The 24,844-nt window shown below is 53.2% G+C and overlaps 1 protein-coding gene across 1 annotated transcript; it reads right to left on the bottom strand.

Annotated features, from left to right (window-relative positions):
* Positions 1–1,601: 1,601 nt before the first annotated feature.
* On the bottom strand, positions 1,602–22,264 carry LSR (lipolysis stimulated lipoprotein receptor). Its single transcript, XM_077841675.1, has 10 exons — positions 22,195–22,264; positions 19,782–20,123; positions 11,896–12,015; positions 8,616–8,672; positions 5,371–5,517; positions 4,948–5,124; positions 4,379–4,438; positions 3,541–3,672; positions 2,696–3,279; positions 1,602–1,637 (listed from the first exon to the last, which is right to left on the bottom strand). Exons 1-10 carry the CDS (start codon positions 22,262–22,264, stop codon positions 1,602–1,604), a joined length of 1,725 nt encoding a protein of 574 aa, XP_077697801.1.
* Between the last annotated feature and the right edge of the window lie 2,580 nt (positions 22,265–24,844).

Below are 24,844 nucleotides of genomic sequence, written 5' to 3'. Positions count from 1 at the left end.
GCAGCTCCCACAGCCACCACCAGGCAGAGCCAGTAAGTCACAAACTCCTGCCACTGCTGGCTTTCAGCCTCTGCTTTTCTATTTTTGCTGCCCAATTTTTCCCCTTTAATACTTTTTAAACAGGCACAGTCCTGCCGTCATTTGCCCCCCCGCAGAGCACTTGTTTTTCCAACAAGGAAAACAAGGTTGGGCCCAGGTGACCAGTCTCTGCTGCTCAGCCCACTTCAGAGCAGCTCCTGGATCTCTCTATTCCCAACCGGATCAGGGGCCTGAGAGGATGGGAAGAGGAGGTAAAAATTAACCCCTAGAGCCTTCAGGCATCCAGCTGAGGGCACAAATAGAGCCCAGCCACTGCCCCCAGGGCCATAGTGTGGAGGGCTCAATGCAGGGACGAATGGCCAGGACTTCACAGCAAGAGGCTCAGGCTCTTGCAGGCAGTGTTGCTGCATTGGTCACACTTGGGGCAGCTCCCCCTTCTCCCAGCGATGGGCTCAGGGTCACTGCAGACTCAAGCAGCATCGCTCACATTGAGGGCAGCTCCCCCCTCTCAGGGCAATTGGCCCAGGCTTTGTAGACTCAGGCAGTGTCCTGCACCAGTTGCACCCAGGGAAGCTCCCCCCTCAGCGTGCAGTTCTGATTCCATCCCGTAGAGGGAAGAATTGCACATGCCCCCTTCAATCCACCCAGTCGCCTCAGCCTCACCCTGGAGCAACCGAGGTGGGGTAGGCTGGGCTCGGTGTCTGGAGCCAATCCAACTCTCTGCCCCTGAGCTGTGGGTGCCAATAGCTGATGCGATTTGTTCCCGCCCACTGGATCATGGTAGCTACAGTCACAATGTTGGGGTCTGTAGCCCCTCACTGTGGCTGGCTCTGTTGCCCCCTAGAGGGGAAAGGCCCCGTGTCCCATTCCCCTAATCCCCTCCCACACACATTTTTAGCTGAATTTTTTATTTTCTACAACAATCAGAAAAATCTCAAAAGCCTACCGATAAAAAAACGGCCCAGCTTTTTGCAAAAGTATGTACAGCACCTGGGATTCCACAACTCTGCTAAAAAACATATGTAATTTTAAGACAGCTTTGAAAAAAGTTAGTCTTAAAAAAGCTTCAAAATATTTAAAAACATCCAGGGAAAAAATTTACAGTTCTGTGGACCAGCTGGGAATTGGAGCCAAAATAATAGGCCAGGTCTCCAGCTGGTGTCAAGCAGACATCGCTCAACTGAGATAAATTTAAACCAGTTGAGGAGCTGGCCCAAATATTTCAACCAAATGCTATGTTAAAATTAAGGCTAAAATTTAGAGACACCCTCTTCCCCGACAAGGGCTCCAGATTTCCCCAGTAATGCCCTGCTTTTCCGTGGCAATCAGGAGCTCCTGTCCCTTGCCTGACTTGAGAAATCTCAGGCTGCACATTGATCCAATTCATAATAAAAGCACCAGGTAGACAAGGCCCCAACTGCTTTGCTGAGCCTCGTGGCAACGGGCCAGCCAGTGTCCTGTGTGCCCTCCGAGGAAAGACGTGACCTTCTCAGATCCATGGCCTCCATCTCCTGCACTGGTGGTGCTCTAGGAAAGCGATCGGGAAGGAAAGTGGATTGCGTTTAAACCACCAAGCTCTCTCTGCTGAGGTCGGGGTTCTGGAAGGAAACAGATGTGGCAGGATCAGCAAAGAGAGGGCCCGTCTCCTGGCCACAGGCCCCCCCAGAGTTGAAATGCCTTCCAGTGAGACTCGGAGCACACCACCTGTTGAGCTGATCATAAAGATCAAGAGGTGATTTCCTCGGGGGTTGGGGAGGGGGGGTGGTCTAAAGGCCCTTAAGTGGGAGAAAATCCAAGGCATTAGCATTACAGCTGTGAGAGTCCCAGGATATTAGCGAGACAAGGGGAGTGACGGAATATATTGGAAGCCTGCCTCCTTCATCAACACGTGCACAGACAACATGGGCCAGGAACTCAACAAACCCCAGGGGATTGGCTTTAAAAAAACAAAAACAAACAAAAAACCCCACATCATCTTGGGTGCTTATTTTGCAGTCTAGTTCCAGTCTCAAAAGAGGCAGGGGGGGGAGGGAAGAGAGAGAGAGAAAAATCAGCACATGCCCCAAGATGTGAGGGGAAATGCCTCCCCAGCCCTCTTTCCCCAGCTATGAGTACAAGAAAACTGCTTTAAAAAAAAAAAAATCCCCGCACCAAACAATAGGAGACTTGTGATGAAACCCTAACAGGCAGCCACAACACCTGTTCAGTAGCCAATTCAGCAACCAGCCAGCCACCAGGGCTTTCTGGGGAAGGCAGAGTCCAAGAGGGACAGGACAGCAGAGCCCTGAGCCGCTGGTTGGCTTGGAGGAGTTTTGGAGTCTAGTGCTCTCAGTTATGTGGGCCCGTGTACATCCGCCTGCCCCTCTTCTATCCCCTGAAGAGAGATTTATCCTCCGGCAGTTAAAGGCTTCCTGCCCCACACATCCTGTCAAAGACCCTTACGTGGAGGAACAATGAACCTAGATCACAGCTAGATCTGTGAGCCACAGCTGCCATTCCTGACATGGATTTGCAACTTGGCACCCCCTAGAGGAGAAACGCCACGTCCCATTTGCTGCCATGCCCCACTCCTCCTCCCGAGCCAGCGCCACACTGTGGAGTGGGATGGCAGCTGGTGCCCCCTAGAGGGGCAGGGCCCTGCATCCCATCCGCTTACCCGTCGGAGCTTGCGGTCATTCTTGCCCCGGGAGGAGACCGACTCTGTTTCTGTGTAGGGTGGTGGCGGTGGGGGGAAGCCATCTTCATCCCGGTCCCTCCTGTTCCCTGATCGCGCGCTGGACCCGCTGCCCCCGTCCAGGTCCTCACGGCTGCCGGCCCTCCCCTTCTTGCGCAGCGCCTCCTGCAGGAGCCGCCCGTCGTAGTGGCCCCTATCAAGCTCCCGTAGGTCGTCCCTGCTGCGGCTGCGCCGCTGGCCGTAGTACTCCTCCTCCCGCCAGTCGGGGGAGCTGTCCCGACGCTGCCTGCCCCGCCCCCTGCCCCGCCCCTCCGGCTGTGGGGACCAGTCACGGTCCAGGTCATCCACAGAGTGGGAGCGGGGCCGCCGGGCGTAATGCTCCTCCTCATAGCGCTCGCCCCGCCGGGGAGGGGGGAGGAGGTGGTGCCGGGCCTCACTACCCCGCCCGCTCTCCCCCTCCCCCACGTCACTGATGGGTGACATGGGCCGGGTCCGCAGCCGCCCCAGCCCCTGGCGCAGCTCCTGGCGCCGGTCGTCTTCGTGGAGGGAGCTGATCTCACTCATCACTGAGACTGGGAGGGGAAAGAAAGGGTTAAATAGGCCTCCGTGCTCTCCCCAGCAGCCAGGGCTGGCCCCGATGCCCCAGGGCAGCATTAGGGGGCACTGTGCTGCAGGGAGCAGCATGGGGGCACTCTCCCCTAACAGAGCTGGTCCCGATGCCCAAGCATGGCTCTAGGGGGTGTTGTGCTGCAGGGAGCTCTTAGCATCCCCTGGGTTTCTTGCTGGGTGGAAGGAGAAGAGGAATCTACAGCCAGGAGGCTACTCACCTTTCTCCAGCTTGCCATTGGCCTGGCCCGGCCGTGTAGGGTCGAAATTGGCCAGCTCCTTCTCCATGTAATAAAGGACCCGCATGGAGTCGTCCTGCTGGTTAGCCTGGATCCGGTATCCGCTCCGCACTGCTGGGGAGAGGGGAGTGAGTTAGAGACTCCCTTAGTGCCAATCCTGTCTGGAAGGGGCAGGCACTACCAGTGAGATGCAGCCACCTCTGAGGCAAGGCAGCTAGGTACAGCTTACTAGCAATGCCTGAGATGCAGCCACCTCTGGGAAGGGGCAGCTGGGAAACAGCTGCACATAACGCTGCACAACAGCAAAAGAAGGAGAATCTCAGATCCAAGTGAATGGGGGTGGATTGGAATTGCCCAGTGTGGGATTTGGCCATTGGGTGTATGGGGCACTTACAGACCTTTAAGAATCAACATGCTGAGCAGTCTTTATGTTGATTGGTGAGCACCTCTCTCCGCACAGCGCCCCCTACCACCAGGCTGGGGCACTGGGGCCAGCACTGACTGCAAGGGGAGAGCACTCCTCCCCCCAGCAGAGCACTCCCCAGCGCTGCCTCCGACACCAAAAGACAAGGGTGCCCTTCTGACAACTCCCTATACCATAGGTCTCCCATCCTAGCACTGTCCAGGCCTGACTCTGCTTAGCAGCATGGCTCAGGCGTGAAGGGGCTATAACTCGCTGCCTGAGCTGAAGGGGACACGATGAGACACAGAGGAGCAGTGCCGACTCCATCCAACAGGGGGCAGCAGTATCACATCACCAACTCCTGCTGCTGTACTGTCATCTGCCAAGTCTCTGCTTCACAGCCTGGCTTCTCCTTACCTGAGTTCCCACCACTATCGGTATCCCGGAGCAGGGGCACCTGGGAGCTGTTCCCACCAACTACAAGGAAATCAAGAGAGATTAAGGACATCAATAGTTTCAGCCTTGTGGCTCGGTGCCATGATTTCCCCTCTATGCGCCCTAGTCCTGCAAGTCCCAGCGCTGCAGGTTTGCAGGATCAGGGCCCATAGTTCTTCCATGTGACCAGGAAACCTATTATTTATTTATAATCTGGTAGAACCCATTGTGCCAGGTGCTGCCCAGACACAGTGAGACACAGTCCCTGCCCCAGCTGAGATCGGGGCCCCGTAGTGCCAGGTGCTGCCCAGACGCAGTGAGACACAGTCCCTGCCCCACAAAAGGAGTCAGCTGAGCACCGTAACTATGTAACTAGGACTGGGCATGCTGCTATCCAGCTTACATCCTACCCTCAGGATAGTCACGGGTGATGTAAATCAGCATTGACTCCAGTGGAGCTGCAGCCAGTTGGCAGACCCCCAGCTGGGGTCACTGACTCCAGCACAGTTCCTATGGTGGGAACACATAATTGACACAGAATGCAAAGTTACCGGAGCTGGCTCTGTCGTACTCTGCCCCATAACCGTTGTAGATGGGGCCCATGGGGATCATGGGGGCAGGAGGACCTAGCTTCACGGGGTTTGGGTGGGAGTAGATACTGGGGGCACCGACACTCTGAGTGTAAACACTGGGGACGCCGGCAGTGGCAGCTTTTCCAGCGGTGTAGACTGAAAAGAGAAAGCAGGGGAAGTTTGAGGGATCGGAACATGCAGATCAGCAGAAATAGCCCCATTGCAGGACTTCCCCAAACTGCCCTCCCAGCATCAGGGAGAGAACCCAGGAGTTTGGCTCCCAGCCCCCCCCCCCACTAGACACCACTCCCCCCGCAGAGCTGCAGACAGAATCCAGGAGTGTCCCCCGCCCACTCCTTTTGTCAGTTTGTCGTGCAGCATGAGACAGAGGAGAGAACTCACGAGCTTCTGGGCAGCAGCACCTCTCAGGGCAGCAGGGGCACCGGACATAGCAGCAGCAGGTGTGGGGGCAGCACTGGCACCAGCAGATGCCGAAGAGGAGGAAGAGGAGGAGGAATCCCAGCACCACCAGGACGACGAAGAGCCAGTCTGCGAAGAGGAAGAGGTTTCTCATTATGGACTCAGTCGCCAACTGAACCCACCCAGCGGATTGGCATCAGGGCCTCCCTGCCCTGGGGACACCGAGGCATACACCAAGGCCAAAGTTTGACCTGGGGCTTTGGGTTCGAGACACCCTAAGAGGGGCTGATTTACAGGAGGCACCGTGGGAAACAAACCAGACCAACTGGGAGACAGCATGGCCTGGTGGAACATACCCAGTTCTATTCCTAGCTCTGCCAGTGGCCTGCTGGGTGACTTGGACACATCAAGGCTCTGTGCCTCAGTTTCCCCTTCTCTAAAGTGGGGATTATGATCTTGACCACCTTTGTAAAGATGTGCTAACGGAGCGTGCTCTGAAGGAGCTAGGCATTACTATTATTAGGCATCTGCAGTTAGATACACAAAAATCACCATGGGAACTTGCATAGATTTCAAGGCCCAGACAGGACCATTTGGCCCTGCTGCATAGTCCAGGCTGAGAACCTCCGCCAGCAATTTCTGCCTGCAGCCCAGATCTGGGGTTGAGCAAATGCACCCTTAACTTTGCCCTTTTTGTAGATTTCAAGCCCTGATCTGGTAGTTGAGCTAGGAAGGAGCTTAGAGAGATGCCTGATCTCAGTGGAAAGACTCCGAGGGCTGGAGAATCTGCCCCGTCCCGGGGGCAGTCGTCCCCAGGGTTAATTCTGCCCCCTGGGGAAAAATCTGCCCTTATTTCCACTCTGGATTTGTCTTACTTCATCCCCCAGCCATCAGATCTCGGTCGCCTTTGTATGCTAGGTTAAAGAAGTGGTGTATACAAAACAGAGCCAGTCAGTGGGTGATTAGCCTGCGGAACTCATTGCCACAAGATACTGTTGAGGCTAAGAATTTAGTAAGATCCAAAGAGGGAGTGGATGTTTGGACAACCTTGGCAAAGCCCTTGATGGCATCTGTTTAACACAGAAAAGTGTGAACGATGAATGCAATCCACTCCAAAACTCCAGGGAATGTTTTAGGCATCCATGGGTGGAACCCTATTGATTTTGGGGAGAAATCAGAAGTCCAGAAGGGGGAAAATGGAGGCCCCAGGGACCCCAGCATCTGATTAGCAAAGATACAGTTTCAAGCAACTCTGCAATGGTCTATAAATGAAGGAACCAGTTTCTGGTGCCATTAACACCTTCAGGCATAACTCCCCTGCCCACAGCTCAGTGTCCAGATGCAGTTTAACATATAGATGCCCTGCATGACTTGTCTCCCAGACAGCATGGTTGGGAACACACTAGCTCCTGGCATGGGGGGGGGGGGGGGGGAAGAATCATGGCGGGCACAGAGTCCTTGGCATGGTGAGGTGGAGGAATCCCTGAAATAGCATGCGGATAAATACGTTGAAGAGTGTGAGATGCTTAGATAGGACAGTGATGGAGGCCAGGCAAGCAGATCACCACCATGGTCTGTCTGACCCCCTCCATCAGGCCTATATCTTGTAGTCTGAAAGGAAGGTGGGGTCAAGTGGGTTAGAGTAGAGGGGGATGGGAAGGAGCCAGGACTCAGGACTCCTGGGTTCTATCCCTGGCTCTGGAAGGGGAGTAGGGTCTGGGCTGGGAGGCAGGGTACATACTCAACTCTGCTCTGTGCCCTACCACAAGGAGAGCGTAATCTAAACAAACACCAGGAGATGTAGAGTTCAGGCTCTGGAGCAGGGGTGGGTAAACTTTCTGGCTGACGGCCACATCTGGGTAGGGAAATTGTATGCAGGGTCAGGGTGTGGGAGGGAGTGCAGGGTGTGTGAGGGGGTGCGGTGTGCAAGAACGGGCTCAGGGCAAGGGGTTGGGTGCAGGAGGGATGTGAGGTGCGATGGGGGTTCAGGGCAGGGGGCTGGGGTGCAGCAGTGGGCTGGGGTGCAGGAGGGGTGTGAGGTGCAGGCAGGGAGTTGGGGGACAGGGTGCAGGAGGGGGTCGGGCTCTGGGGTGGCAGGGGCACGGAACGGGGCCAGGGTAGGCTCCCTGCATGCCTGCCCTGGCCAGCGGCCGGACCCATGTCCCTGCGCGGCCCCGGGGGAGGGGGTGTGTGTGTCTGCACGCACTGCCCTTGCCACACCTCCAGGTACCTCCCCTGAAGCTCTCATTGGCCACGGTTCCCCATTCATGGCCAATGGGAGCTGCGGGGGGCAGTGTCTGGAGGCCAGGGCAATGCACAGAGCCCTCTGCCCTCCCGGGCCCAAGGGATGTGGTGGCAGCCACTTCTGAGAGCGGTGTGGGGCCTGCGGCACCACAGGAGGCGGTCCCGCGGGCCAGATCCAAAGCCCTGACAGGCTGTAGTTTGCCCACCCTTGCTCCGGGGGGACTGTCACCTTGAGTCTGGCCCCTTTGAGGCTTGCACTAAGGAGTAAAGCCAGGTCAAAAATATTCCATCAGGACAGTTTTCTGTCAGAAAATGCCACATTGATGAAATCAAAGCGTTTTGCAGGAAGATACCAATTTCGTGTAAAGTACTGCTGTTCAGACTTGTAGTGTGTTATATAAGCCTCTGGCCCCCAACCAAATGAAATATAAACACTGAAACAAAGTGCTTTGATACGGTATTTTTGGCATTCCGCCCCCAACTTGGGGAGACCGGAGCCTGTCAAGATCCCGCCCCGAATTCGGAATATCGCCATTTCCGTTCTGCAGGAAATGCATTTCCACCAGCACTATCAAAGAATTCCATGGGGCACCCACAGCACTGTCACCCGCTGCGGGACAAAACCAGAACTGAATGATATTACCTAGAAATCGATTATGAGGTAATTACTTAAGTATTACAATAGCGCCCAGCACCCCATGCTGAGCACTGTACATTTTTATCGCTATTAGGTTTATTATGGTAGTAGTTAGGAGCCCCGCTCTCGGACCAGGACCCCATTGTGCCAGGCGCTGTACAGACATGGAACAAAACCTCTCCAAAAGAGCGAATTAAAACCCCTTTAGCTACTTCTCTCCTCCCACTGGCTCACATCCTCCTAGCTCTGCCTCAGTCATGATCCAAGAGTAATGTTCACTGCATAAAAGTTAAGTGGTGGCATAATTTCCCCACCCTGCCAGCCCCAAATCTAGCAAGGCAAGTACCTTCCATGTGCCCTATCTGAAAGCCTGGTAAAAGCTCCGAGACTTCAGATGATTTGCCTATGGGACAGAGAGACAGACAGTTACTAGAGATATAGGTGAACGCCGTAATGGCAAGCGATTTGAAGCCAACTGTGCTATAAAGGGTGGAGGTGGGGATAGCAAGCAGCGCACTGGCTCAGGTGGGCATTCAAACTGGCACCCGAGTGGTTGGTGTTTTAGAGAGCTCACTCACAAAGGGAAGAAATTAAAAAAAAAAAAAAGATTTCGGCTGTAGCTACAGCCGGGTAACCCTGCCAGTCAGGTAGATCATCAATGATTGGGCCCTGCCATGTGGGCATTTGGTGCCCGGAATGGAGGAGAGACTGAACTCCTCTTTTTCCACTTATCTAGCAACAAATCCTCAAGCCAGGCTTTCAAACTTCACGGCTGCAGTGTCTGACTCTTGCCGCAGCAAGATTTGACGCGGCCATCCGGGCAGTCTCTCGTATCCTACAAGGGTGAAGTGGAGCCAGATGCTACATACTCCAGCAGAGAACCAAAGCCAGGGTGGGTTTGGCCACAGATCCACATGGTCCTGTTCTCCAGAACCCGCAAGCTGAATCTAAGATGGATTTGGCTGTAGATCCACTATGTTCTCCAGGGCCTCCATAACAGGATCCATAACAGTTTGGACCAACGGCACATTATCCAGAGCACCAGAGACAACTCCATCCTCCTCCTCCAAATGCCTCTCTCTGACCTCAGCCTCCGGGCTCCCATCAGCACCAATCCCTTTGCCCAACTAGTCTTGCTCCCCTCTCCCTGTGGCTCCTAGGGTCTCTGGCTCCAATCTAGCCAGCACCCCCTCTCCCTTCCAAGCAGTCCACCCCCTCCTGTTGTGCCATGGTGGCTCTGGGTGGGGTGCTGGGCGAAGGCCTCGCCTTCTGGGTGGGATGATGGTACCTGCGCCTGAACAGCCATCCAGCTAAGACACCTCTTATCCCCACAATGGCTGAATCCATGAGCACAAGAGTGCTAGGGGCAGGTGGGCTCTAGGATAAGGACGTTTGGGGCAGTCAGGCCACTGCAGAGGGATATCTAAGTGGGGTGATGGGAGGTTACAGAAGACAACTCCTTTCAGATCAGGGCTCCCCAGGCACAGCTGTCCTGAGGGAGGCCCCCAGGACGGAGGCTACTCAGTAAGGGTGCCGGAAAAGCGTCTCCAGACCCGGCAATATTTTGCCCACCACTGAGCTCCTTTGCATCACTGCATTTCCATTCTACAGAGAGAGGGGGATGGATGTGCCTGCTGAGATACAAGCCAGGAGTCCTGACTCCCAGCCCCCGCCCGGCAGATCTCCACGGATGAGCTGTTGAGCACTGCTACACCCACACAACTGAGTGCCAGCCTCCTTTGCTGTCCCCTATGGCAGGGAACCGTGGCACTGCTCATGGGAGTGACACACTGGATCAGGGACATAACCCTGGAAAAACGCAACAGGATCAGAGTAATTCCAGGACTAATTACTATTAGGTTGTGGAGTTCCAGTGCCCAGAGGGCTGCTCTCTGAATGTTGAAACACGCAGGACATTTGGGGAGAAGAGCACGATCAGCACAAAAAGCTCCTGATTCCCAACAAACTAGAACAGCCAGGCATAGAACCCAGGAGTCCTGTTTCCCAGGCACCCCCTTACTTTAACCCATTAGACCCCAATCCCCTCACAAAGCAGGGATAGAACCCAGGAGTCCTGGCTCTCAATTCCACACACCCTCCTACCCCCCCCTTCCCCCCAAAAAATCCATTAGACCTGGGTTCTATGCCTGGTTTGGGGAGGGAAATGAGGAGTCCTGGCTCCCAATCCCCTGCTCTAACCCACTAGGTCCCACTCCCCCAGGGATGGAACCCTGGAGTCCTGGCTCCCAGCCCCCTGCTTTAATGCACTAGAGTCCATATCCCTTTCAGAACCCGGGATAAAACCCACTGCAGAATACAGAATCCCTTTTAGCTCCAGCAGGTAAGCTAGCTTCTAACTCCCATACCTCCTGTTAGCAACCAGGCCAGGAGGGAGACAGTAAATTTATGAGACGGGCGGCAGGGAAGAAGAGACGCTTCAGGAGATTTGGTGGGAGGGGCGTATGGAAAGTCACATCTTACACCAGCTGCGAGTGCTACTAGGTAGTGCTGCATGATGGTTGGCACTGTGACTGGGAGTCAGGACAACTGGGTACTATTCCCACCTCTGCCAATGACCTACTGCGTGAAATGGGCAAGTCACTTGGCCTGCAAGCATCAGCTCCCCCTTCCACTCTTTGTCTCATTGCAAATTCTTTGGGGCAGGGACTGTCTCTCGCTGTGTAGGTAGCGCTTGGCACAACGGGGCCCCAATCTCAGCTGGGGCAGGGACTATTTCTAGATATGTGTCCGTGCAGTGCCCATCGCAATGGGGCCCCAATCTCAGCTGGCACTATTGTAATGTTAATAATGAAGTGATTGCTCTTTAGGAAGCTAGGCCAGCTGTGCTGGACAGACACGCCAGCTCACAGATGACACTGAATGGGAAGGAGTTAATTGAAAATAGCAGAGAAGACAGAAGTTAATACAAAGGGACTGTTGGAAAAACCTTCTTAGTTTCTGCTCCCTAAGTCTCTTTGTATTAACTCCTGTCCTCTCTGCTATTTACCTGACTGGGAGGTTGAAATTCCTGTTTGCGGAGCAGTGCAAGCAGCACAGAAAGGAAAGGGTCCATGAGGAAGATGCCGTGAGGCAGAATCGGAAAGGCCCCGGGGATGAGGAAGGGAGGCAGGAGCTGTGTGAGAGCAGGACAGCACTGCCCTGCGTGGGCTGCAGGAGTCACCGCTTCCCCTTTCTGGTTACCCTCTTCCTAGCCCAAAATGCTGCTAATGCCTCTGATTGGTGCTGCTGTTACTCTGCTCCAAAAGCCACCGTCGGGGAAGCTGGGCACTGGGCAGAGGATGGCACGCACCGATTTACCAGCAACGTGTGGAAAGGGAAGTAGCTGCCTAATCTGGCCCAATATCTGCCCCTGCCCAGCCCCATGCGCCAATCTCCGATCCCTGCTGCCCTGGAGCAGAGCGGTGAGCCCATCTAGCCTGGTATCCCACCTCCTCCCCAGATCAGACCCATGGACCCATCTAGCCCAGCATCCTGCCCTTTAGCAGCCGCCCTGATCAGACCCACGGGCCCCATCTAGCCTGGCATCCCATCTCCGACAGCACCCCCCAAACCCCAATAGAACATCCCGCTCCCCACCTGTTTGTGTCCCAGTCCTGGCCACTTACCCAGCACGATGAGCTCGGCGTAGGCCTCGTTGTTGCCCTGCAGGTCTTGTGAAGAGGTAACGGTGCAGTAGTACACGCCGCTGTCGCCCCAGGCTGTCTGGTCAATGCTGAGGTCGGCATCTGCAGGGGAGACAGATGAAGGCAAAGCTGGAGACACCAGAGCCAGGGCAGGTGAATCGGAGTCACAGGCTAACATGCAGGAGGGGTCTCCAAGCAGGAGAGCCAGTGCACCAACAAGGCCTTTCAGCATAGTCTATGCAAAGGCAGTGGTGTCCAGGGGTTACAGCACAGAGCAGGACTCCTGGGTTCTATCCTCAGCTCTGGGAGGGGAGTAGGGTCTACTGGGTTAGAACTGAGGAGGCTGGGAGTCAGGGCTTCACATTATTGATAAGATACCAGCCAACTGGACAGTATTTAGAGAAACAGCCACAAAAATGGAGGGGGTCCCTGGGGGAGGCTCTCTGGCCTGCGCTGTGCAGGAAGGCAGACTGGATGGGCATGATAGTCCCTGTTGGCCTCTGTGATGTGGGGGGCGGGAGGGGAAATCTATGAATTATCCAGGGCTCATGGGACCAAGTTATGCAGAGAAATTAAAAGCGGAATACTCCCTGCAGGGCTAAACGGCTGCAGCCCCCACCTGCTGATCTCGAACAATGGCACTTCCACCAATTGAGGGCTTTGAAAACCGAAATGAACACTAAACCCTCAAGTATGCACGCAAGCCACCATGCCCTGCTGTCAGGAACAGGCTGGAGTAGCAGGAAGCCAGAGAACAAGCCCTTTTGATCTCAGCAACCCAGTGGCAGAGCTGAGACTGGAATCCAGGTATCCAGAGTCCCGGCCTGGGCAGCTTTGGGACAAGATTTTTCAGAAGTGGGTAATGATTCTGGGCCTGGATTTTCAGAACGTGCCGACTTCCCAAAAAAGAAAAGAAGAAGTCAGGTCTCTGTAAGGAGTCCCACGCAAATCACTAGTTACGTCTGAAAAATTTCAGCCCAATGTACAATGTTCCCTCTAATTTTTTACATGCGGAATGAATTTTATGTGCACCAGTATGGAGGTGATGTGCGGCGTGGGTGGGACTGAGGGGTTCGGAGTGTGGGAGGGGGCTCAGGGCTGGGGCAGAGGGCTGGCATACAAGGGTGTGAGGGTTCCAGCTGGGGGTGCAGGCTCTGGGGTGTGGCCAGGGATGAGGGGTTTGGGGTCCTGGCTGCCCCAGGGCTGCAGCGAAGAGAGAGAGAGGAGTTCTCGCAGCCCTCTCTCACCACGCTGGGGCAGAGGCACCTCTTGTCTGCCGCAGGAGTCCCGGGGCCAGGGGAGAGGCACTTCTTGCCCCTGCGCAGTCCTTGATAGCCTGCTGTGTGGCCACATGGCTTAGAGGAAACTTAGCCTGGCTGTGTGGTGTAGTGGATAGTGCGCCAGACCGGGGGTCAGGACACCGGGGTTCTATCCCCAGCTCTTGCCTTGACCTCAGACATGCCACTTCACCTATGCCCAAGATCTTGTATATTGTTGGTTTTAGGACCTGAACCATGAGTCAGTTTTGACAAACTTGGTCTAGGATTTTGCTGCATGCCCATTAGATCATCTTGTGTTTTCGCCGGACGTCTCCTCTCATCTGGCCTCCTGTATAACACAGGCCAGGGACTTTCACTCTGTTACCCACAGATTGTGTTGGACAAAACCATCTTCCAGAAAAGCCTCCAGGCTGGATTGAATGACCCCAAGAGATGGACAATCCACCACTTCCCTGGGGAAGTCATAAGGGTTAATCACCCTGGCTGTTAAATTTGCCCTTCCTTTCTACTTGAAGCGTGTCTGGCTTTAACTTCCATATGCTGGTTCTTGTTCTACCATTGTCCACTAGACTGAAGAGCTCATTAGTACCTGGAATTTTCTCCCCATGAAAAAAATCAAATCACCCACTGATTTTGGACAAACTGAAGAGATCAAACTTTTTCATTCTCTCACTCTCAGGCCTTTACTCCAGCCCTTGGATTATTTTTGCAGCTCTTCTATACACCCTCTGCAGTTTTTCCAACATCCTTCATAAAAAGCACACCCCAGAGCTGGACACAGCCTTCCAGTATCGCTCTCCCTGATGCCAGCAAGCTTTTTACACTTTATAAACAAGCAGTGTCCCCAGCTGCTCCAATTCACTGAGTGATGCTGAAATCTGGGATCTGTGACATCAAACGATCATCATAAAATCCAGCCACGACACCTAGCAGCCTAACTAGGACATAACTAGAGTCCTGAGCTAATTGGTTCAATTCTGCTGACCTGCATCTTCAGCCATAGTTTCAATTAGATTGACACTTCCTGTCCCAAATGGTAATTAAACCTTTGCAAAGCACTGCAAGGATGGAAAGTGTTATGTAAGGGAATCATTAGAATTCTGATCAGCTGTAATTAGGGTTATGACTTAACTGTTGGGTACTGCTGTTAGCCAGTTGCAGTGTTCCACCCCTGAGCTGGCTGCACTCTGGTAGGGGGAAGTGATCCAGAGTTTATAAGCACAAGACTCTAGATGAGTGTTAGAAACTGAAGATTTTTGCTGCATGAATCACGCACCAGTTTAGCCAGGTTACAACAAAGCTGCTGTTATCACAGAAACGCCTCCGGGTAAGACAACACAAAAAGAAAAGGCATGATAATTTAACAGAGTTTGGCTGGAGACAGTTGAAGCACAGCTCCAGTTGGTTTTAGACACATGATCACAGGGAAAAGAGTTTTGCTGTGGACTTTTGACCCACCATAATACAATGCGGTTGATTTACATTGTGAAACTACAGCAAAAGCAGTAGAACCTGAAAATATTTGTATTGGAGTAGAGCCAACCGATATCCAGGCCCCATCATGCCTGGCACTGCTGAGATGCAGTCCCTGCCCCAGCTGAGATCCAGGCCCCATCATGACAGGCGCTGCCCAGACACACAGCAAGAGACCGTCCCTGTCCCAAAAAGCTTCCAATAAAACTACACAATGGCAGGTTTTTTATCCCCAGATGGGGAAACTGAGGCAGAGGGGAAAGGACTTTTTTTCCCAAGGTCACAAGGAGTCCATGGCAGAGATGGGAATTGAACCCAGGAGGCCTGAGTCCTAGTCTGTGCCTTAATCACAGGACAGCATCCCTCTCCCCTTCCTGATGGAGCTCAGAGCATCTGACACCAGAGCACTCAGCTTAACCTTAACCAGATACTGCTGTTCTGATACCCAGGTGTGGGTCACTGCAGGGCTATGAGTGGTTAGAGCTGGAACAGGACCCAGGAGTTCTAGTCACAGATGGGGGACTCAGCACCCTCACCCTAACCCAATGCCCCAGCAATGCTATGCTGCAAAGAGCTGGGTGGGGGCGCTCTCCCAGCAGAGTCAGCGCTGGCCCGAATGCCCCAGCATGGTGAAATGTGTAACAGACTGTGACAGTTTGCACAATGGTTAAAGATCCCCCACTACTGTTGGAGTTTGGCCACAACGCTCCTGCTATTATAGGGAGCTCAATTCTGCCCCTCTCAACTTCTCCACCTGCTTCCGGTCATACGCAGCATTCTTTGCTACCTGCCCTAAACTCTCTCCTGTTACTGTCCACTGTTAAACATTTGTTTTGCCAAATCCCAGAGGTGGCTGCATTTCAGCACTGGGTGAGTGACACAAAACGGCTATTAAGAAGTTGTTGCATTCCACCCCAGAGGTGGCTGCATTTCTGTGGTGGTGAACTCTCTTCCAATAGCTTAATGGCAGCACTTTCTTTTCAGAGCTCCCACTTCAGTTTCAAAGCCACTGCTGTATTAGCTCCCTCCTTCTGGAAACCAACACGCCACCGGCATAAACAGGAATTATCCGGGCCTGGAGTGAAGACACTCAACTGGGACTCAGGAGATCTGGGTTCAGTTCGTGCCCTGCCACAGACACCCTGAGTGAGCTAGAGCATATTACATCGCTCTGTGCCTTAGTTTTCCCAAATATAAAATGGGGATAATAATCCCCGCTCTGTATCTTTAGACTGTGAGCTCTGTGGGGCAGGGACTGTCTCTCACTGTGTGTGTCTGTGCAGCACCTGGCACTATAGCCCCAGTCTCAGCTGGGGCGGGGACTGCCCCCATTTCTCTGGCTGCTACCATAAAACACCTAATAAGCAAGCAGTACAAACGCTCTGCCCCCCGACTCCTGCTATCCCCATCTCAGTTGGGGGATCCCTAGGCCCCACCAGAATGCACCTAATAAGCAAACACACAGCAGTCCCTCTGCCCCATATATACTGAGGGTGATGGTGATGGGACACCACTCATAAAAGTCCCGAGCGCTACCGTAATACACCTAATAAGTGAGTTGGGGGTTACCATGGAATACCTAATAAATGACCAGCACAAGCCCTCCACCTGGCACAGTTACTCCTGAGTGCCTTTTGCACCAAAAAATTCTGCTAATTTTTTGGTCAAATAAATGTGGAGGCTCCAGCATGGCATTGGGGAGCAGAGGCCACTGGCTGCACAGAGGGGGGAGAGATCACTGTGCAGCTCCCACTCTGGGACACAGACTCAACGGTGAGGCTGCACCCAACCCTGACACAGCACAAGGACTCTGCCTGCCCTAGAATCATAGAATATCAGGGTTGGAAGGGACCTCAGGAGGTCATCTAGTCCAACCCCCTGCTCAGAGCAGGACCAATCCCCAATTAAATCATCCCAGCCAGGGCTTTGTCAAGCCTGACCTTAAAAACTTCTAAGGAAGGAGATTCTACCACCTCCCTAGGTAACGCATTCCAGTGTTTCACCACCCTCTTCGTGAAAAAGTTTTTCCTAATATCCAACCTAAACCTCCCCCACTGCAACTTGAGACCATTACTCCTTGTCCTGTCATCTGCTATCACTGAGAATAGTCTAGATCCATCCTCTCTGGAACTACCTCTCAGGTAGTTGAAAGTAGCTATCAAATCCCCCCTCATTCTTCTCTTCTGCAGACTAAACAATCCCAGTTCCCTCAGCCTCTCCTCATAAGTCATGTGTTCCAGACCCCTAATCATTTTTGTTGCCCTTCTCTGGACTCTCTCCAATTTATCCACATCCTTCTTGTAGTGTGGGGCCCAAAACTGGACACAGTACTCCAGATGAGGCCTCACCAATGTCGAATAGAGGGGAACGATCACATCCCTCGATCTGCTCGCTATGCCCCTACTTATACATCCCAAAATGCCATTGGCCTTCTTGGCAACAAGGGCACACTGCTGACTCATATCCAGCTTCTCGTCCACTGTCACCCCTAGGTCCTTTTCCGTAGAACTGCTGCCTAGCCATTCGGTCCCTAGTCTGTAGCTGTGCATTGGGTTCTTCCGTCTTAAGTGCAGGACCCTGCACTTATCCTTATTGAACCTCATCAGATTTCTTTTGGCCCAATCCTCTGATTTGTCTAGGTCCCTCTGTATCCTATCCCTGCCCTCCAGCGTATCTACCACTCCTCCTAGTTTAGTATCATCCGCAAATTTGCTGAGAGTGCAATCCACACCATCCTCCAGATCATTTATGAAGATATTGAACAAAACCGGCCCCAGGACCAACCCCTGGGGCACTCCACTTGACACCGGCTGCCAACTAGACATGGAGCCATTGATCACTACCCATTGAGCCCGACAATCTAGCCAACTTTCTACCCACCTTATAGTGCATTCATCCAGCCCATACTTCTTTAACTTGCTGACAAGAATACTGTGGGAGACCGTGTCAAAAGCTTTGCTAAAGTCAAGAAACAATACATCCACTGCTTTCCCTTCATCCACAGAGCCAGTTATCTCATCATAGAAGGCAATTAGATTAGTCAGGCATGACCTTCCCTTGGTGAATCCATGCTGACTGTTCCTGATCACTTTCCTCTCATGTAAGTGCTTCAGGATTGATTCTTTGAGGACCTGCTCCATGATTTTTCTGGGGACTGAGATGAGGCTGACAGGCCTGTAGTTCCCAGGATCCTCCTTCTTCCCTTTTTTAAAGATGGGCACTACATTAGCCTTTTTCCAGTCATCCGGGACTTCCCCTGGTCGCCACGAGTTTTCAAAGATAATGGCCAATGGCTCTGCAATCACAGCCGCCAATTCCTTTAGCACTCTCGGATGCAACTCGTCCGGCCCCATGGACTTGTGCACGTCCAGCTTTTCTAAATAGTCCCTAACCACCTCTTTCTCCACAGAGGGCTGGCCATCTATTCCCCATGTTGTGATGCCCAGCGCAGCAGTCTGGGAGCTGACCTTGTTAGTGAAGACAGAGGCAAAAAAAGCATTGAGTACATTAGCTTTTTCCACATCTTCTGTCACTAGGTTGCCTCCCTCATTCAGTAAGGGGCCCACACTTTCCTTGGCTCTCTTCTTGTTGCCAACATACCTGAAGAAACCCTTCTTGTTACTCTTGATATCTCTCGCTAGCTGCAGCTCCAGGTGCGATTTGGCCCTCCTGATTTCATTCCTACATGCCCGAGCAATATTTTTATACTCTTCCCTGGTCATATGTCCAACCTTCCACTTCTTGTAAGCTTCTTTTTCATGTTTAAGATCCGCTAGGATTTCACCGTTAAGCCAAGCTGGTCGTCTGCCATATTTACTATTCTTTCGACCCCAGGGCCCTGCCCCTGCATGGCAGGTGCACCAGGGGTGGGCAGGCAGGCTCAGCAAGGCAGGATCCATGTGTGGAGGGACTTAATGAGGGGGGATCCAGGTGTGGGTTGAGAGGATTCTGCGTTGGGCAATCTGGGTGTGGGCAGCTCAGTGGGGTATCTGGGTGCAGGGGGCTCTGGATACAGAGGTGCTTGTTGTGGGGGGGGGGTCTGGGTGCAATGGTAATGGAACTCCGCAGGGGAGGTCCAGGTGAAAGAGGTTGGGGCTTAGCAGGGAGGGTCTGGGTGTGTGTGGCGGGGGGTGGGGGTGGGGGGGGGGGGAACAACACACCGAACAGAGCTCAGCAGGGGGTCCAGGTGTCAGAGTGATACAGCTCAGCAGGAGGGTCTGGATGTGGGGAGCTCAGTGGTGGGGAGGTCCAGATGCTGGGGGAGTGGGATAGGGATCCAGATGCAGCTGGTTCGGACTCAGTAGGGTGGGGATCCAGGTGTAGGTGGCTCTCTGGGGTGGTTCAGGTTAAGGGGGAGTGAGGCTTGTCAGGGGTGAGGGAGGCTCAGCGGGAGGGTCTGGAGATGAAATAGTCTGGATGCACAGGGGTTGGGCAGATGGTGGAGCAGCTCCCTGTAAAGCGATCGCTCCTCAGCTGCAGGGGGAGGGATGCGTGCCAGAAGCACGGGGGGGCGGGGGGGGTAGAGAGAGAGAAGAAGGGAGGCAGTTTGCAGAGCTTCCTACAGCCAGAGGAGAAATCTGGGGGTGGGTTGACAGCCCCAGATGCTGTGCAAGGAAAGAGGAAGTCCTGTCCTCCCCAGGACTAGCAGCTGAGTCCAGCGCAGGGTAGGAGCCACCAGCCGAGTCTTCCCCAGTCCCGCCCCCTGCACCACACAGTGATTTACCTCTCTGCCAGCTGCCCTGGGCACCCAAAACATACTGCTGGGGAGGGTCATATGACCGCTCTTGTGGCTTCCCTTTCCTTCATCATCAGAAGGCCATTTTTCTGCGGGGAAGCAAAGAAATCTGAAGGGGACACAAATTGTGCGCATGCACAGTGGTGCAGAATTCCTCCAGGAGTACACAGTGTTGTAATTCCCTGCACCCAGTGTATTACCATAATATACCTAATAAGCCCTCCACCTAGTACAATGCCCATCACACACCTAGTAAGTGAGTTGCGGGGGCTACCACAACAAGCCCTCCACCTGGCACAACGCCCCCCTGGAATGCTACTTTAATCTATCTAATAAGTGATCAGTAAAAAAAAACCCCTCCATCCTTCCCTGGAACCTACTGTTGGTGATGGTGATCCGACGCCCCTGATAGAAGTCCCCCAGTGTCACGGCGTTGCCCTGCTTTGTAGCCACCACCCGCACTGTGCGAGTGTTGTCCTGGCACTCCACATAGGGGTTGTATCCGGGGTTGTTCTGCTGCAGCTGGTTGTTGATCTGGTTCTCCTGACTGCTGGGGTTGAAGGCATCGGCCAGGCGGCTCCGGCAGTAGGACTTATACTTCCAGGTGACTATGGGCAGCTGGGTGGCTGAGGTCTGATAGTTGCACTGCAGGGTAACAGGCTGGAAGAGGATCACCACGTTGAAAGGGTTCGGCACCGTGACTTGCATCCCGTGGGCAGGGCCTGGAACAGGGAAAGGGCAGGGTCAGCTGGGAGATCAGGTCAGCTGGGCCAAGGAGGGTCAGATGGGGAAGGGGATACGCCCCAGGCAAGTGAATGACAGAGCCAGAAAAGAACCCAGGAGTCCTGCCTTCCAGCCATTCTAACCACTAGACACCACTCCCCTCCCAGAACTGGGAACAGAACCCAGGAATCCTGACTCCCAGCCCCCCTGCTCTAACTACTAAGCCACATTCCTTTCACTCTAGAAGTCAGATTTCCATTACAGTGGTTGACTCAGACATGACCAGACTAACTTCTCTGTCCGCCCCCTTTTGAGGGTAAACAGCCATTGAAGAGTCAAGCATAAGAGGTCTCAAATGAATTGCCAAGCTTTTGGACCACACTGCAGCCCCTAAAGAGTTAACATCTGATTGTTTCCTTATTACAGAGCAAATCAGGAACTCAGTCATCACTTGGATCACCATCACTTCCACTGACCCATGAGCCATTCTGTGACACACCCAGCCCCTTTCTAGCCCAACAATCCCTGACCTCACTGCATTCAAAACAGGAAAGCCTGGTGCTTTTCAAAGTCATCAGTTACTAACCCACACAGCTTCAAGTCTAAAAACAGCTTAGATATCATAAAGGTGAGTGGCAGAACCGGGAATAGAACTCGGGAGTCCTGGCCCCCAACTCCTCCTCCAACCCACCAGACCCCCAACCCCTCCCTTCCCCAAGCTAGGAAAAGACACCAGGAGTCCTGACTCCCAGCTCTAACCACTAGACCCCACTCCCCACCCAAACCCAGGGCTAAAACACAGGAGACAGAGAGTTGGGACTCTTCAGATTTATCAGGTCTCAAGCCCTCAGTGAGGAAATACAGCCTCCTCTACTGTGACCCCACAGCAGCCATTTTAAAACACCCACACCACCACTGACCCCAACGCTTTCCAGGTCACGACGCCAACAACGTTCTCCGTGCACAGTATGGCATGCATTCCACTTAAAGGGCAGGAGGAAAGCCAGGGCACCAATTACACTGGAAACATGGTCATGACACCGGGGTCCACACCCCAGGGGAAGGGGGGAAATCCTGATCAGAGATATCAGCTATATCTATCTTTTGCTGAGGGATCAGGGTGCTTTTCCAGTACCCTGCATTCACACCACCCCGCAGGGCCATGGGTAACAGAAAGCCCCTCCCTCGAGGCACATTACCCAGCAGGGAGTTTCGACAGATGTGAGCTCACCAAGACAGGGCGGCTGCCCTTCCAGGAAGGAGGCCACACCTGTGTCTCTGGATTGGGGTGCACCCAGCGCCAGGGTGAGCTGTATGTACGTGACACAGGACACCCCGCAGTTACCTCACTTGGCGTGGGAAGCAGAACAGGTCAGCGGGCATGAAACCCAGGGTTGTGGGAAAGGTGAGGGCTGAGGAGGGAGCTATATTTGGCAGCTTCTTGTGCTACCTGTTTACCTTGGAGGGAAAAGTTAAACACACACATACAGCGCAGAGAGAGACAGGCTGGTTAGACAGAACTGGGGGAGGTGAAAGGACATATGAAGTCTCTGATCCCACTCCCCCACCCCGCTACCTGAGACCCCCGAGCTGCCCCCACCCCGCTACCTGGGACCCCCGAGCTGGGCCCTGAACTGCCCCAGTAGCTCAAGGGGACCCCTATGCCAACCCCCCATGCCCACTAGTGGGGCCCCAGGCAAGGGGCAGCCCAGGGACCCACACTAACCCTGCCCACATCCACTAGGGGGACAGCCTAGAGTCTCCCCCACTCCAACTAGTAGGGCTAAGAGAGCACCCAGACTGGGGGGAGGGGGGGGACGACCAGCTCAAGGACCCACACCAACCCCCTCCCCCACAGGGGCACAGCAGCCCCCACCCTGAGGGAGCCACATCTGGGCGGCGCTAATCCCCCTCACACCTCTCCCCTCCAATCAGCCGTCGAGTTTCTCCCTTCCCGCCCCCTGTAGCTCGGGGCAGGAGACCCCGCAGAGCACAACTCCCCCTCAGAGGAGGGCGGCGGGGCGAGGTGTATGGCGGTGCCGTCGCTCGCTCTCCGGGCAGGGACGTTACCTGAGACCCATGCGCCGACCAGGAGCCACAGCAGAGTCCGCAGAGCCAGCTGGGGTCCCCGGGTCTCCATTCCCGCCTCCCACAAGCGACACAGGCGGGGTTGATTCGCCCGCATCAGGCTCCCCCTTCCCGCCAGAGGGGGAGGGGCGCTGTCCGCTTGATTCGGCCGCGTCCTACTCCCGCTGGATTCCCCCGTCCGCTCCGCGCGTCTGTCTCCAGCGCAGGTGCTGCAGCCTCGCCCAAGAGGCGGGACGTACCACTTCCTCGCGGGAGTTGGGGGGGGGGAAGAGAAATACCTCCCTCCTGCGCAGCAGCCCCTCAGGCGTGGGCTGTCAACTCTGATGCCATCGTGTCTTTGAATTAGGGGCTGCCCCCCCTTCCCTTTTAAAGCTGGGGTTTAAAATACACAAACCCCTCACCTGTCTCCCTGTCCCCCCTCCCGGGTTTGAAAATGGTCCGGCCCAGGTACCCATAGGAGGGTACTTGGGGCAAACCAATTTGTAGTTTGGAAATTGGGAGTGAACTTTGGTTGGTTTACCCTGCCCCCTATGCCAATGAATTGGCCCAGGGACACAGCCTAGACCAAGTTGTGGGAGAAACCAAAGTAACTTTAAAAAGAGGGAAGGGTGAATGTAACATTCCCCCCTTTATGAAAATGGACTGGCCCAGGGGCACACTCTTGAGAAAGGGGTGGGAAAAACCAAAGTAACTTTTTAAAGGAGTTGGAAGGAGCGAAATAAATATAGCACCCCTCACATAATTGGGAAATGGGCTGTCCCAGGTGCAGCCAGGCAAAGTGTGTGTGTGACTCTGTGTGTGTTGATGTTTCTCTTTCTTACAGGGCCAGTAGCATTGGGATCAAAGTGGAGTTTTACCACTGGCCTCAGGCCCAAAGCCCTCTTGATCTAACAGACTCTGTCCAAAAAGTTTTAAAGACTTTAGAAAGAAGGAAACAACATTGGGAGTGAAAAGTTTTAGAAACCTGTTTTTGGAGGGGGAAGGGGAAACTTTCAAAACTTTTTCCCCTTCCAAAAAAGTTTCTGAAACTTTTTCCACTGCCAACAAATGGTTTGGAAACTTTTTTGCAAACAGTGTTTAAAACTTTTCTCCATGCTCAACAAATGTTTTGAAAACTTTTTCCATCTCCAAAAGAAAGCTTCAAATGGTTTTTGCCTCCAAAAAGAGTTTCAAAAACTTTTCCTATTAAAAAAAAGTTTCTGAAACTTTACTACGAGTTTTGAAATCCCTTTATCCTTCCAAGAAGAGTCTCCAAAACTTTTTCTTCTTCCACAAAAATTTCAAAAAAGTTTCCCTCTGCAAAAAATCAGTTTCAAATTTTTTCCCCATCTCCCCAAAAGAGTTTAAACTCCTTTTCCTGTGGAAAAAAAAGTTTTTAAAACTTTACTCTCAGCACAATAAAAGTTTCCAAAACTTTTTCCCCTTCCAATTTTTTTAAAAAGGTTTATTATTAATTATTTTTTGTTTTATTTAGATTGGTGTAACATCTAGGTGCCCTAGTCACGGACCAAGATCCCAATGTGCTAGGTACCATACAAACACAGGACTGAAAGACAGTCCCTGTTGCCAAAGAGCTTTCAATGTAAGTGTAAGAGAAGAGACCATATGCATTCAGACAGACCGAAGGGGGACTGTGAGGAAACAGTGAGAAAATATCCAGCTCCCACCAAATATTTATCTCCCCCAGAACTTTTTTACCTGAGAGGCAGAAAAGTTATAGAAACTTTTTTTGAGGGGTGGGAACTTTCAGAAACTCCTTTTTAATGGAGGAAAAGTCTTCAAAAGTTCTTTGTTTGAGGAAGGAAAACGTTTTGAAAGGAGACATGGTTCAGTTATGAAAATCTGGGGCAAAAAGGTATTCAAACTTTGTGGAGGAGATGTTTTCCAAAACTTTTGTTGAGGGCTGAAAAAGTATTCGAATCTTTTCTAAGAGAGGGGAAAGATTTTGAATGTAAGGACAAAAACGTTCAGGAAAGTTATTTTTGGGGGGCAGAAAAAGGTTTTGAGAATCCTTGGGAAACTTTTTGGGAACCCATTGTATTGAAGGGAGTAAAGTTTTCAAAACCTTTTCGTAGAGAAAACTAAGGTCCCAATCCTACAAACACGTATGCATGTGATTGCAGCGGAATTACTTCACTCCCACTGGGAACTCACTTGGCTATGTCTGCACTGCCCTTTTGTCAGTAAAACTTTTGTCAGTCAGGGGTGTGAAAAAAACATCCCCCTGGTGGACAAAAGTTGTACTGATGTAAAGTGCGGGTGTATACAGCACTTTGTCGGCGGGAGACGCTCTCCCGCCAACAAAGCTACCACCCCTTGTTGGGGGTGGTTTTATTTTGTTGGGAGGTGCGCAGTGTTGACATAGCCTTAAAGTTAGGCATATGCTTAATAGGAGCAGGACTGAAACCCCGAGCCCTGGCAGGTGCACCCTGCGGGGCTAAAACCCCAAGACCCTCCTCCCTGCTGGGCAGAAGCCCTTGTCCCCCCACCCTGCTGCAAGGGGTGGCCGGGCGAGGGCTGCCCCAGCGGGGGCTGGAGCTGCAGGTGGAGAGCTGTGAGGTGCCATGTGACAGGACCCCCGCTGCAGTCACCAGTTGGGGGTTGACTCAGGATTGACCCTGAGGGAACTGAG

This window comes from Eretmochelys imbricata, chromosome 24 (genome assembly GCF_965152235.1).
Source record: "Eretmochelys imbricata isolate rEreImb1 chromosome 24, rEreImb1.hap1, whole genome shotgun sequence".
Taxonomy (NCBI): domain Eukaryota; kingdom Metazoa; phylum Chordata; order Testudines; family Cheloniidae; genus Eretmochelys; species Eretmochelys imbricata.
Note: the sequence above shows the minus strand (reverse complement) of the source record. Positions and strands in the feature narration are given on the sequence as shown.

Excerpts from the sequence above, each read along its gene's own strand:
- LSR (XM_077841675.1), bottom strand. The coding sequence starts at position 22,264 with ATGGAGACCCGGGGACCCCAGCTGGCTCTGCGGACTCTGCTGTGGCTC. Across the intron at positions 8,673-11,895 it reads CGCCGAGCTCATCGTGCTGG|GCAAATCATCTGAAGTCTCG; the intron begins GTAAGTGGCCAG and ends TCTGTCCCATAG. Across the intron at positions 3,673-4,378 it reads CGATAGTGGTGGGAACTCAG|CAGTGCGGAGCGGATACCGG; the intron begins GTAAGGAGAAGC and ends CCCTCTCCCCAG.